Below are 14582 nucleotides of genomic sequence, written 5' to 3'. Positions count from 1 at the left end.
GTATTCTCATGTGGTCATGTCCAATGCCAATAATCTCGGTAAGCATTTCCTCTCCTTCTGGTTCAACAGTTCAAGTCTTCAATTCTTTCCTCTCAGTCATACCGCAATAATTATCATCTCATTTTCACCTGACTTATCTTTTCTTGAAACCATGCAATCCATGATTGGTCAACCATTGCCCCCACGAATCACCTGCTCTGCAAAAAATGTAACTTATAGAACATGCTAGGATTCTTGATCGATCTCAATAAGCTTTGGCAAGTGAAATCTTGAATAGAACGATTCCATATATCCTTTGGCAAGTCTCAAAACTTCTCATTCTCGGGACGGTTTGCCTCCCAACTGCATTCATATGTTAAACGCACTTTTCGAGAAGGAAGATTAATGTCTGTTGAAGCGGATGCATTGAATCAACTGCTAGATAGTTTCTGGCGGTTTTGCATAGAATGTGTTGTGGTAACTAAAGAGCACCTGTCATTGTAGTACAGTGCAGGTGGCATGTAACTGAGGATGATTTGTTGTTCCATAAGCTTTGTGAGTAATCATGCTATTGTCCTGAAGGATACACCTCCCTCTTTAGCCTCCCCCTCTTTTCCCTCGAAATAATGATTATGAACATGATAATTAGCATTGCAAGTAGCTGAGGGCCTACATGAAGTGCCCGCTGTTACAATGTCAACAAAGACTGGTACCCGTACTCAAAGATTCGTTCACGAACGACTCCCCTCAAGCCTCTGTCAACCTCCTCCGGGCCGCATACCAGTGCCTCCTCTGCCAATTCACGTCACAAAAATAATTCCTCTTCTGTTCTTCGTCCCTCACAATAAAACTCAATTCTCTTTTCCCTGAACACTTGTTACCAGTCCCCCCCCCCCCCCAAAGAAGAAAAAAAGAAAAAAAATAATAATGAGAGAGACTAGAGCGCGGGCGGGCCGGTTCGGACTGGCCGCTCGGAGAACCGAACCGCGGGGCTTGTCAACTGAATCAGAGCGGGCTATAGTTTGAAAAGGGAACAAGGAAAAGAAATACAAAGGAAAGGAGGGAAAAAAAAAAAAAAAAAAAAAAGGTTCTTCCTTTAGCATTGCCTCGTCATAGCCTAAGGGGGTACCTGACTACGTGGGCCTTTGGCTAGGCGTGCTTTATCCCCCGGAGAAAGGTGGGAAAAAGAAAGGAAAAAAATTCTTTGCCTGGGTATTAATTGATTAGGACTGACCCAGGCGTTGCCAAAGAAACAATGTCGGTGGTCTGATCCGTGAGACACGTTACATTTCATGGTCCTCGGAGATCAACGAGTTGCCCTGTAAAGGGACGGATGGTCGTCTGTCCCCCGGCGGCAACCGAGAGACACACTTTTTGTTCTTCTTTCTGTTCCCTTTCTGTATGATGGATGTCTCATATGAGCCCGCCAGTCGGGGCTGTGGACATTGATAGGCCAGGTGTATTTGGTCCGAGGAACAGAAGCTGCCTGCCCGCTTGGGGCTGGAATGTTCGCGAGTAACGGAGCCACTTGTGGCTGTGGTAGGGTATCTCTATACACACACACACTAAGTATGTGAATCAGTTCACGCGGAGATCAGCAGGGCAGTATTCCTTCCCTACCAATGTGACAGTTGCTTCGGAGGGTTGTCTACTGTACAAGCACGCCACTGACACACGCGCCGCAACGAAGATGAAGTCTGGACGCCAGAGGAAGAATGCCCAGCAGTCCATAAATTGGCGCGCTACGTGACGCAGCCGTATGCTGAGAGACTCTGAGCAATATACGCGTATTTGCAGTGGGTTGTTGGCTCAGGAAGGCTGGCTGGACCCTGAAACATCTCTGGGCCCCCTCTCGTACATACAACGAGCATTGTACCACAGGGGCACTTGTTGGGGTGTACGAGAGAGATCTGAGGTAAGGCACGAGTAGCGCCAATCACTGTGAGAGATGTGGACGGAGCTTCTCCCGAGTTTGTCTTTGCCTAGTTCGACTGTCTGATCGACGGAACAACAGGGCTGGCATGGCTCACAGCACCATGTGGCGTATTGACCCCTCTCTTCCCACCACCGTCACTTTTGCTGGCGTTTGAAGCAGTCTCTACAGCAGCAGCACGGCATCTTCCGAAAGCCTTGCGACGGGAGATCCTTCATCGAGCATCGAGATCTGGGGCTGGCATTCCTGTACCGTAGCTAGCCAATTGATTTACTTCAAGTGTTGTATATAATTAGAAGCATAGCTTGCAAGCGTGTCGATTTAATACACCCCGATGATCTCCCCGACGACGCTCCTGTAGATCCCGTTGGGATCGAAGTCTTCCCTAACCGCCTTGAACCGAGCAATGTTCTGTGGCTATGTTAGCGGAAATGAAAAATACAGCCTGATGCATCGTAGTGAAAATAATCATAACAATATGAGACTTACGTCTTGATCTATGTTCTTCAAGGCCTGGGTAAAGATGTCTCGGGTATTCTTGGTCCAGTGAGGCCTGCATGGAAACTCATTGATAAGAGTCGTTGACAGGTTGGCGTCTATTATATAGTGGTCAGCACCGCTAATTCACCCCTCCTATAGGAAACGACTTACAGAAGGGCTCGTTGAACCGCAAGTGATCCCCTACGGTGGGCCAGAAGGTGGGGAAGTCGAACATGATTGTGCCATTGCTCCAGTCCGCGCCGTCGGAGGTATTGTAGGTGACTTGGCCCAGAAAGTCGTAGTTGGGACGTCCGAATTTGATATTGATGCCGCTCCTGTACGTCGAGGTCATGTTGATCAGGTGTTCGGTGTACTGCGCGTCAAACAGCTCGCGTACCCTCTTCAGCATGTCGTTGGCCATGGTGACGGGGAACGCCAGCTCCATGGTGTACCCGTGCAAGTCGTCCTCCCATTCCGTCTGCTGACCCGGCCACAGCCCGCCAATCAGCACGTCGTAGTTGTATCCCGTGACGGGCCATTCGGTGAGCGTCTCGTCAGTATCGGAGGTGTGGAAGTTTGGGCTAGACCAGATGTCGAAGAAGATGTCCTCGGCCACCCAGTTGGATGTCTCGAGGTACTTCCCAGAGTCGAGGAGGGCCAGCGCCGTGTCGGCTTCGGCGTGCGTGATGGAGAAGGTCGATTGCACGCCCAGCTGGTTGACCGTGCCCTCGGCCACTTCGCCGTAGGTGCGGTAGTGGAACTTGCGTTTGAAGGGCCACCACTGGGGGTAGGAAATCAGTATCCAGTGGTGATCTTTTCAACCCCCCCCCCCTCTTTTCTTTCGGGATTTCCGAGCAAGATGGGGATGACCTACCCAAAAGTTGGCGGTTATGTACGGAGAGATCATGCCATAAATATCGCCGTTTAAGACGTCATCTTCCTCAAGCCTTTCTTCTGGTCAGTAGCAGCCTCCTCTCCCGTCTAAGACAAATGAAACCGGGTAGGTGGCTTACGTCACCTGATTCGCATATAGTACGGTCTCGGGGTAGATCTTCATCTTCAGCCTCGCGATGATACCCAACAGCCCAAGAGAGGTTGATGCGGCAAGCCACTCATCGCTGCTCTCATCTTTGACCACGGTGCGAATGTTCCCCGAGCCGTCAATGATGTCCATCTCAAGCACGCCACCCACTACCACGGCGTCCGAACCCAGCGAGGTCCGGTGAGCACCCATCGCCACGCTGCCGCCGAGACTAATGTTCCAGTTGACGAGGCCGGTGCCGATGTTGGCACCTCTCTCGTGAAGGTAGTCTGCGAGCTGGAAGAAGGTCACGCCACCCTCCACAACCACCGTGCCAGACTCGGCACCGTCGGTCAGGTTGAAGTCCGTGATGTTGTTTACGAGCTCTGTCCGGATGATCTCGGTAGGCACGTCGGCACACATCGTATCATACCACATGTGGCCCTTACCAGTGGCGCGGATGTTGGTACCATTCGCCGCTGCTGCCTGGACGATGGAGGCCACTTGAGGGCAACGCCCGTGTCAGTATTGAAATTTCAATTTGATTTTATGTTCTCTTCATCAGGTGGTAGACCAGGGGGGTTCAGGGCGTACCCTCATCCACACTTGTAGCATTATGAACCACCGTGACATTGTAGCATGTCGGAAAGCCTACGCCGTCGAAGGAGTAGTACTCGAAGGCCTGGGCGGTGCTGACCAGAGAAAGCGCCGCGACGGCGGCACGGCTAAGACACTTCATCCTGCTGCTGTAGACAAGATGAGCCGGGGTGTCTTTTGAGACACAAGGAAGCTTTGATCACTCTCCCTCTTCCCCCGCCCGCTGGGGCATCCTCTCCATGCTTTATAGAATTCGACCTTCGTCCGCCGTGACCCTAAAGTGTCCAAGCCAGTGTCACCCCTTCCAACCGCCTGTGCTTTACCACGAGGTCCTCCCGCGGGACCCGTCCCTCTCCTAACATGTCTCACAGGAAAATTCACCCAGGAACCACCTGCCAGAAGGTTGACACATCACCGAATCGGAAATTTCGGTTTATGCCGGGAGGCTTCCCCAGACGGACGCCAAGCACGGCGTTGCTTGGTCGGGCGCAGCCTGCATGCGGAGGTTCGACAGTGCCAAGACGAGCCCCATGACCAGCGTCGTAGGAAGGTGGTCTGGTTCCCCTCACTGTGGTGACCGCCCATATTCATATGTAGGATCAGAGCTGGTATGACTGATCTGGTGGCTGCTCCACATGATTGATATCGATCGCCGTGGACAATCCAAGTCGGCGTGAGTACTCAAGGAGACAAGTCCCGTTAAGTTAATTGATTGTCCCTCCCTTTGCCCTGCTCAGAGTAAGTGCCCAAGGAGTGTAAGTCAGCCGTTGATAGGAGCATGCGAAGCGACTATCAAGGCTAACCACACATACATACCCCCCCCCCCCCCCCAAAAAAAAAAGGAGGAAAACAGAGAGAGAGAAAAAAAACTAACCAAAACCCAGGAAGTGTCAGATGCCACTGGCAATAGGGTTCATGAGCCTTCAAAAAGGCCGCCACAAAGACTTGACCTCTTTTGGTGACCAATTCATTCAAGTATGCATAGCCATGTCAACAAATTTGCGGGCGGCACGAGGACGAGACCAGTGCGCAGCATCAATATCAAAAACCTGATGCCACAGATGGCCCCCAGTAGTGCTCGCTACCTGATGAAACATAACTTTGAACAGACCTAGATAATTATCACCCCCCCCCCCCCCCAGCCTTTGAAAGTTTCCCTTCGTTAATGAAAGTAAAGAGTACGTGATTGCGTAGCTGAGGGGGAGGAAGCAAAATAGTGATGAAGGGCGAGGGCAGGAGAGAAGGAGAAGAAAAAGAGAAAAGAAGATAGAAAAGGGGGGAGGGGGTGTTCAGTCTAATCGACTACTTGCCCATCCAAATGTAGTCAGTCCCATCACTGCCACCACCTTGGAACCTGGTAACAGAAGCGTTCATCTCTGTCTGTACCTTCAGATGATGGTCCTTGTATCCTTGTCCATAGTACCTTTCATGGTACAAAGTACTGTACAGTATTATTTGTGCCAGCGGTTAACGTGTGGGGGAGGGTGTGCTCGCGATTTTTTCCAGAAGGATGTTCGAACGCACGCTAGTCATAAGTCAGTCATATAATCAATCCGTATGAAGGGAGAATGCGACATGGGGGTCGCTGAGAGTCACCCAATAATGAAGAGCTGACTATGGAGCTGCCGGATGAGCGGTCTAGCCTGCGCTACCTTGAAGCACCTCAGTTGTGGCGTCTTGTCGGAGGTCTGCCCGAGAGGGAGAGAGCGAGCCGGCCAAGAAGCACACCAGGGCCAGGGAGAGGAGAAAGGAGCGTCAATGCATGGATTCTTGAGGAGGGATCGCAAGGGCCCGTGTGGCGAGAAACGAGCTTTGCCCTATGGCCCATCCCCTCTCTGGTGTGTACGGATCTGGGATGTGACGGGTGTGGCTTGTCCATGCAGCTGAGGTGCCAGTGGTCGCTACAGGATTGGACCTGCGTCGTAGACGATTGCAGGCACGGGTTGCAAGCTGAGGATCCTGTACGGGATATACCATAGTACAGGATGCGCGGGTCGAGATACTTGCTTCTTCCCTCCTGTCTCTCTTGTCTGGAACCGTGGTCAAAAATAGAACCGTCGAGACGCACGGCAGATCCCATTCCAGTGTGCAGGGTCTTGGAGCTCTGGGTGGTGTGGTAGTAATCGGGACCGCATTTTCTGTGCTGCGAACTGCCTTTAGCGAGAAATACTATGATCCCAAATGTCAGCTGTCACTGTGCTTTGAAGATGAGATGTGTCGGGGTCTTGGTCTGTGTCCCCCCCCCCCCTTCTCTTCATCTTTCTCTTCAATGCGGAGGAAGTAATCATCTGAATACTTATTTACGGAAGGTAGAAAAGAAGGCAAGCGGCAAGGATGATGACGTGAGAAGGGTTAGGGTCTCTTGCTCTGGCCCATCCTCTCCGCTTATCCAGCAAAAACCCAAGCCCAGCAGCTCTGTTGTTCCCATCTCATCCAGAAGCGAATCCTTCCACCCATCGTGATTCTCATATACTACCGTAGTACTGTACTGTACATACTTATAAGTCACTGCCCGTCCCGCCCCAGGCGATTTTCCGAGACATTTGATCTTGGGGTGACAGGCCATCCATACCACGGGAACGACCCGTCGTAAAGTTCTGGGTCCCCACCACCGAGGAACCCCCTCGTCGCGCACTTTTTGGCTAGTGATATTTACTAGGTACTATAGTACAAGCCTAGCAGTACTGCCACAGTCGCAGTGACCTACTCCATGCTCATTTCTGGACAGGGCATTGCTTACAATGGCATAGTACCACTGTACCTTCACGATAGTACCTTCGGTACCGTGGTACCAGCTGTCGTGGACGGGAAGACGAAGGGGGGAGAAAAATCCACTTGCACATTACGCCCGCCTACGCAGTGCTGCTGTACTCCCGCCCTGCGAGCCATCAGGTCAGTCTACTCATAGCACTGCAGTACACTGGACTGCAGCAACAATGCACCGCTGCACGGCACCTTTGTACACACCTGGCCCAGCGCATGTCTAGACCCTACTCCGTATCGCCATCATTCGTCTCCTTCGCCACCGTCACCTTTTCAGCCCTCCAACCACGGATTACAGATTACGATACATCGTCTCACCGACCTTTGTCTCTCGTCTCTCTCCTTCTCACCTCAGCCCGACCTTGGTCCTGACTGGCGCATGCATTCACACAACGATACATCGATACATACACACACAAACGCACGCTCGCGCGCCTTACATACAGCCCAACCCCAGCCCAACTCCACCCAAAATCAGCAACAGCACAGCACCGCACAGCACAGCCTATGCCAGCCGGGCTCCTTCTCTCCTCCTCTATCTTTTTTATCCTTTCCCTCGCCAACTTCCCGACCTCATTTGTCCATCATCATCAATTCTCGAACAACCTGACTCCACACAGTCGCTTGGACACGACCCGACCTAGCCTGACGTTCTCCCCCCCCCCCCCCCCCTCATGCACTACGCTAGAGGAAGGCGGGTGAACGGCAGCTGAAAGGCAGGCGGCGATACATAGCCTGACTGCTACCTGCGACCAGGTACTACTACAAATATTCCAATAAACCCAGACCCAGACAGGACCCAGCACCAAGAACCAAGACCCAGAAAAACCTGGATCCGGCCTCAGGTTTCCCAGACCTCCAAGATCCACCCTTTTCCCATCTTCGTCATCGGATTCCCACCCCCCAATTCTCCTCTCGACCCATTTTGCGACTCCATCCTCGAACCCCCCTACATCACCGACTGCCAACCCGGCTCGACGAGACGACAATCAACTCACCGCGTTGATGCCACCCGAGAGACTGCAGCCATGTCGAGCAACAACCCCTCTGAGCCTGCTCCTGGCGGTGGTGGTTTCGACTTGTTGAGGAGGGCAACCCAGAAGATGATGTACAGGTAAGCGTCTTATCCCTCGCCTGAATTCTCTCACCAGAAAGATCGGTCGTTTCCGCTCCCACTTCCACATACACGCACACACACACACACACACACACACACACACAAATCCACCCCACAACATAATTACCATGGCTATTACCGCCTACGCGAGCGCTTTGTGCGGATCTTCCCCTCACGATGCCCTACTTTGTCTTTTTTTTTTTGTTCAAAACTCATGGTGGATGGGGCACTCCACCCTGTTTTTTGCACGGCAACCTATGGAACCCTTCTTGGCGGGTCTATCCTCGCTTCTAGTCACCGTTTCATAGGACGTGCCACCACTGCATCCAGTGAACCTGAACAGGCTGGCTGGTCCCTTCTCCACAAGCAAAGTACAGATGTCGTGAAGCAGAAGAAAAAGAAAGAAAAAGAAAAAGAAAAAGTACTGGTTGGGGCCATCGCCTGGCACTGATGGCTCGAGTGTACCCACTGCGCGACGATCAGCTCCAGCAACACAGGGCTCCTGGCATGCTGGTCGCTGGCGGAGCCTGCACCGCATGAAGATCTCAGACCCTTCTCGCAGCTCGCAGCGCAGACGGCGCCCGCCGCCAATCCAGCCCAGGTCCAGAGGAGACGACCTTTACTGGTTGTGTGGTACGGTCACCAGGCATCAGGCAACTCGGTGGGGGTTACCAGCGGGTCACCGCCGGCTTCGCCTGTTCGGGCAATCCTGCTTGCTCTGTCTTTTCACTGCGACCCCCAAAAAGCACGCCTGTCTGGCCCGCGTGGCCCCCCCCCCCCCCCCCCTCACCAATGCGCAGCAGCACAGACAATGCAGTCAATGCGTCCACAGCTGCGGAGCACTGAACGTCATCTGGGAGGGCGTCCTTTCGATAACGGCCATGTTACAGCAGCCAGTCAACCCTGCCCCATTCCCATCCGTCTTCTCCTCTCATCCGTCCCTCCCTACCGGTGTCTGCCCGACGAGACCATGTCACGAGTCGAGGCATCCCAAATCTGTTCGATTCATGGACTTGACACTATAATTCTCACACATACGAACATATACAAACACACATACCCTGCGACTCGCTAGATTTGCGCATGCCCTGTCTGACTCGGCCTAGGGTCGCTGTCTCAGGGTTCTTGTCATAATCGCCCGGTCGTCCCGGCTGCCGCGCCTAGTTGGCACACTTTCGCCCCTTCTATTGTCATTCTCTCTTTAGACTCGACCTGACCTGTCTTGTCTGTCTTGTTTATCTACTTATTGTCATTGTCCTTGGGGGCAATAACCGTCTGGCCTTGTCGTCTTATCTACACAAGCCTGCACTTACGGACATCCCGACCTGCACGAGGGGGGAAAAAGCTCGGGCTTGCATTGGGCGCTGCACCTACCTATCCTATCCACCTTGGCCCTGCATTCACTGCTTGGTGGTGTCTGTGACGGCAGGTACTGATCCACAGACTCCCCCATGTCTTTGACTTGACTTGTTGGTGAATAGTGAACTGCAGCACTTTCGCTTGCCCCCATACTATGTACATGCACATACTTCGAGTTAGGCTTCGAGGCAGCCCATGAACCCTAAACTTGTCATGGCAGCAGTGCACACACACGTGTTTTGTTGGCTGTCTGTCTGTCCTTGACTCCTTCCTTGCACTGGCCTGGCGATGATGTTTGACCGAGGAGGAAGAAAAAAAATGACTCGCTTGGGCTGACTGGCGCTTGTTCCAATTTCCTGCTGCGTTCACACCCCTACCCTTTCTGCCCTGTCATGCCCTGCCAGGCAAAATCCGGCAGTAGCGAGCCTCTCTGTCTCTGTCTCGCTCTTCCCATCCCCACATGTAAATTTCCCACTGCCATCGCAAAAAACCAGACCAGACCACACAGGCTTCAGCATCAAGGATGCTACTAGTCTCTGTGCGACGGGAGGGACTGGGACTAGGAACAGCCGCGAAAGAAATTTCAGATGTCAGGCTTTCTACTGGCGCCCTGGCCAAACCTGCTCTGCTCTGCTCTGCTCTTGTTGCAGACTAGGTTTTGCATTGAAATATTCCTGCAATTCGGCCCTTGGCCAATCTCCAGCGAGCCCAGTTAAAGCGCATCCATCCCAGCACAGGCGGTCTCCCACTCCCCCTACAAGTTTCCCCAACTCAGCACCTCGATGTCATAGACCCTCACCTTCACCCCTCAATTGCTTAGCAATTTTTTTGCCCCATTTATTTCCCATCGTTTAAACCCCGACCCGATTCCGCACGAAAATCGTCATCACAAGCTTTCAACCCAAAAGTTGTCCATGCTGTCTTCCGACTTCTGCCGTCTCCCCTCTACCTCTGCCCTCCTCTTGCACCACTCACTGCTTGCGCTCTAAGAGTTCTGTTGCTGTTGTCATTGTCGTCGTCGCCGCCGCCGTCGTCGCCGCCGTCATGGCCACCCAAGTTAACCCGAGCAGCAGGTCTGCCACGGCAGAGAACGACGACTCCACAGACCAGATCGGAAACGACACCCCTCGGTCCGGCTTCGCTACCCCGGAGCCTGACCCTCAAGACAAGAGGCTGCCCGGCATCATGAGCTACTTCGGCCAGGTTCGTCCAAGCTCTCTTCAGCGTTTGTGGTCAGGCACCTTTTCTGCTGCGGCTCCGGGAGCTGCGGCTCAATCACGCCGCGAACAGGAGCAGATATTGTCCCCTACTCCTCCTTCTTCTTCGTCAGATGTACCAGTCAGCCCCCCCGAGCCCGCTTCCCGCAAGTCGTCTGAAGAACAAGGCCCACCTCTCCTCCCTCATGAGAGGGTGGGAGTCCTTCCAGAAGACAAGCCGCCTCCTGCTGCTGCTGAAAGAGGAGGCGAGATCCACCCATACCCTACCCCGCCTGCATCGTCTCGCTCTTCGTTGCGCGGTGCCAAGTTAGGTGGTGAGAGTGGTGGCGAGGGGGCAAGACATGGGGGAGCGGCAGTGGCGGCGGCGGCGGCTTCTTCCGCTGCCGCTCAGCCGAACGCCTCCTGCAGGAACGGCGTCACGGGCCGTAGGACCTCTGTGCTTGCGCCGGTGTCCTCCGCCCGCATCACAGAGTCCACCGCCCATGCCCGTCACTTCTCAACCCCATGCCCTGCTTCGCAGGATTCATCAGCCCATAAGCACCTCGTTTCTATCATGGGGGACGCTGCTGCTGCTGATGCTGCTGTTTCTGAGGATCTTGCTTCTGTTCGTCGGCGTAAAGGGCTAACAAACGCCGCGGCTTCAAAGAGTGGCCAGTCCACACCTGCCCGAGCACTATCTACCGCCCAACCCAGTCGAAATGACGGTCAAGACGACCGAAGGACCAGCAACGAGAGCGCGAGCGCCAGCGCCAGCGCCACGGGCACCCAGACCCCCTCTGGCTCCTCCGCCACGTCGACACAAGTACCAGCCGCCAAGGGCAAGCTCACAATCAAGATCAGCGAGGCTAGAGGACTGCGGAAATGCCGAGCACCCTATGTCGTTGTCGTCTTCCAGAAAAGCGAGCTGATCTCGGGCGCTCCACGCAAGGATGACGAGGACGAGGAGTCGGCCGTCTCGAATGTTGCCATGGGCGGTGTTCCGATTCAGCGCCAGGGCAGCGACTCTGGCCGGACCCCCATGGCCATCCCCATGAGGAGCCGCCAGAGCAGCAACACCAGCATTGGAGAGTTCAACAGTTTCCGCAACCGGCCTCACCGTCAGTCCTTTACAAACCCAAAGTGGGACGCGGAGGCGGTCTTGTGAGTTATTTCCGACACCTTTATCACCCCCCCACCCCCCGGGGGGGAGGAAGGGGAGGCAAAACAAATTTGCACCAAGCTAACATGGAGACTAGTGACGTTGTCGATAAGGATATGCTCGTTGATATCTCCGTTTACGATCACGGTGCGAAAGGTGAGGAATTTTTGGGACACGTCAATTTCCAGGGACGCAGGCCAGACAGCCAGGAGCCCATACGGGGCTGGTTCAGCCTCAAGGGTCACGTCGACACCATGGAGGAGAACGCGCCAACCGGCGAAATATACGTTGAGGCTCTGTACCAGGGGGGCGAAAAGCGACACTACGGCCCCGAAGACTTCATGATCCTGAGATTGATCGGAAAGGGCACTTTTGGTCAGGTGTATCAAGTGAGAAAGAGGGACACCGGGCGCATATATGCTATGAAAGTCCTTTCCAAGAAGGTCATTGTACAAAAGAAAGAGGTGGCTCATACCGTCGGCGAAAGGAACATTCTGGTCCGGACTGCGACCTCGGAGTCGCCCTTCATCGTGGGGCTGAAGTTCTCCTTTCAGACTCCCTCTGACCTCTACCTTGTGACCGACTACATGTCTGGCGGCGAGCTCTTCTGGCACCTCCAGAAGGAGGGGCGGTTCGACGAGAAGCGCGCCAAGTTCTACATCGCAGAGCTCATCCTCGCGATCGAGCACCTGCACAAGAACGACATTGTCTATCGGGACCTGAAGCCCGAGAACATCCTCCTGGACGCAAACGGCCACATCGCCCTCTGCGACTTCGGCCTGTCCAAGGCGAACCTGACCAAAAATGACACCACCAACACCTTTTGTGGAACAACTGAGTACCTGGCCCCAGAGGTGCTGCTGGACGAGGCAGGCTACACCAAGATGGTTGACTTCTGGTCCCTGGGCGTCCTCGTGTTTGAGATGTGCTGTGGCTGGAGCCCCTTCTACGCCGAAGATACGCAGCAGATGTACAAGAACATTGCATTTGGCAAGGTTCGCTTCCCAAGAGACACGCTGTCTCTCGAGGGCCGAAACTTTGTCAAGGGTCTGCTAAACAGAAATGCAAAGCATCGCCTGGGCGCCAACGATGATGCGGAGGAGCTGAAGCGGCATCCATTCTTCAACGACATCGACTGGAACGCGCTGTCCAACAAGTTGATTACGCCACCTTTCAAGCCGAGCCTCAAGTCCGACACAGATGTCTCTTACTTCGACCCCGAGTTCACCAACGCTCTCGACCAGAATGGATCGCTGAACGAGCGGGCGGCGGCACTGGCCAGGGGCTTCGCCACGTCAACGCCCCTCTCACCTTCTGTCCAGGCGAATTTCCAAGGTTTTACGTTTGTTGATGAGAGCGCGCTGGATGAGCACATGGGAGACAGGGTCATGGATGATGAGATGGATGTCGACCAGGGCAAGGAGCACGATTGGGATGAACTGGAGGACGTTACGACCCAGAAGTCAAATCGGATGAGCGGTGTCCGGACCAATGACGATCTGGTGGGCACTTCGGACTTTGACATGTGATGAAGAAGGGGATATCGATTGCCAGATTATCTTTTTTCCCCTTCTCTTCAAAATTTTCCAAAGTTTTTCAATTCTTTTCTTCCTCGGTCACCGAAAAAAGAAAAAAAGGGCGAATAGGGTCTCACGCGCGTTTATGACATTTGGTACGCATCGTGCATTTGCATATGGGCGGTTGAAGCACCTGCATTTGGCAAGACAGAAGAGATGCAGCAATCTGGCCTCGGCGTTTACGGTCTGGAAACAGAATTGTTTTTTTCCTTCATCCGATTCTACAGGCGAGCGAGGATAAGCTCGTCCAGCAGGCGCTGCCAAGGAGGAGGATGGGATGATGATGGCTTGAACTTCGCTTTGGGAGAAAGCATGCATTGGATGAGAATGAATATTAGGCTGGTTCCACAAGAGGCCAGTCAGGGCTTGGTCTGGTGGTGGTGGACCTTGCGGCGAGGGAGAGACACCAAAGGCTTGGCTGCCTGTGCCTCTCTGCTCCACCAAAGTGAAGTGGTCCTCATCCGTCAGCACTTCTTGCCTGGAGAGATGAATCCGTGTGGACCATCTGAGAGCGGTAGCAAGTATGTGCTTGGTATCTATCTACTTGTGCCCCTTTCTAAAGGCACGATACCAGCATCTAGCATCTAGTGGCAGTTTGAAAAAAGGGACGAGCAATGCCTACAGTGGTAATGCATAATCGAAATGTCATCATGCTCAACACACAAAGAGAGAGAAAGAAAAGAGTCTTGAAATTTTGTTGTCTTGTACATGTATGTGTCAGGTCCCTGAATGGAAAGGGGACCTTGCTGTTGTATTTCAAATGTAACTGGCTGCTATTCTCCGAATGTCTTGCATCGAGATCTCTATTGGTTCTGTTGGTTCCAGCTGGGACTAGTACTCCAGCCCTCCCCCCTCTCTTCGTGTATGTTTGTCTCACTAGAGATGTCTTGATGGTGGTGTGTGCACAACAGACACCTGTCTCACATCCGTGGCCATAAAAGATCTCACCAGAATATTGTCATTGATGAACTTCTTGCGGAGTGTAGGTTTGTTCTTTCTTCCCCTGCGAGGCTGGTTGTGAGGCTACTTGAGGAGACTTGGATGAGACTGGCCAAATTTATTCTTTTACATAATTTGTTTCGTGACCAATGTTGGGGGCCCGAAGGGGGGGGGGGTGTGATGGAGTCAAAAGACAAACCAAAGTCTGTGTAGTATTCTTCGGAATGCAAAAGTGTATGTCACTTTCACGGTGTGAGAGAATGATAAGCTGGTTGGTTGGTGATGGTGCCTTTGTCTGGAGAGCTGGGAATATCGCTTAACGCAGCTTGTGCGTGGGGCCAATTTTCATTTGACAAAGGCTAGTAACATCCAGTCCAGTCTGCTCCCCTACATATATTTACTTGGACATATCTGACTCCTCAACACGAGCAGGGTCAGAACAAGGGGCTGGGTTGTGTTCAG

General features: G+C 53.3%; 2 protein-coding genes across 2 annotated transcripts; one reads left to right on the top strand and one right to left on the bottom strand.

The window, feature by feature from the left end:
• Positions 1 to 2167: 2167 nt before the first annotated feature.
• On the bottom strand, positions 2168 to 4152 carry M406DRAFT_99085 (uncharacterized protein; the record flags this gene model as incomplete). The annotated part of the gene is made up of 7 exons (XM_040926440.1): positions 2168 to 2323; positions 2402 to 2508; positions 2564 to 3173; positions 3267 to 3339; positions 3406 to 3916; positions 4008 to 4086; positions 4129 to 4152. The coding sequence occupies 7 exons, from the start codon at positions 4150 to 4152 to the stop codon at positions 2234 to 2236; spliced, it is 1494 nt and encodes a 497-aa protein (XP_040773506.1). The 3' UTR covers positions 2168 to 2233.
• A 3551-nt stretch (positions 4153 to 7703) lies between these two features.
• Positions 7704 to 13842, top strand: SCK1 (protein kinase activity protein). The gene is made up of 7 exons (XM_040926439.1): positions 7704 to 7887; positions 10320 to 10452; positions 11113 to 11606; positions 11702 to 12651; positions 12762 to 12793; positions 12828 to 13085; positions 13197 to 13842. Exons 1-7 carry the CDS (start codon positions 7802 to 7804, stop codon positions 13248 to 13250), a joined length of 2007 nt encoding a protein of 668 aa, XP_040773505.1. The 5' UTR covers positions 7704 to 7801; the 3' UTR covers positions 13251 to 13842.
• Positions 13843 to 14582: the final 740 nt, after the last annotated feature.

Source organism: Cryphonectria parasitica, assembly GCF_011745365.1.
Source record: "Cryphonectria parasitica EP155 unplaced genomic scaffold M406scaffold_7, whole genome shotgun sequence".
Taxonomy (NCBI): Eukaryota; Fungi; Ascomycota; class Sordariomycetes; order Diaporthales; family Cryphonectriaceae; genus Cryphonectria; species Cryphonectria parasitica.
Note: the sequence above shows the minus strand (reverse complement) of the source record. Positions and strands in the feature narration are given on the sequence as shown.

What these genes read in the sequence shown, in the direction of transcription:
- SCK1 (XM_040926439.1), top strand. Translation starts at nt 7,802, where the DNA reads ATGTCGAGCAACAACCCCTCTGAGCCTGCTCCTGGCGGTGGTGGTTTC. An exon ending in ACCCAGAAGATGATGTACAG is followed by an intron (nt 7,888 to 10,319) that starts GTAAGCGTCTTA and finishes TAACCCGAGCAG; the next exon opens with CAGGTCTGCCACGGCAGAGA. An exon ending in TGGGACGCGGAGGCGGTCTT is followed by an intron (nt 11,607 to 11,701) that starts GTGAGTTATTTC and finishes CATGGAGACTAG; the next exon opens with TGACGTTGTCGATAAGGATA.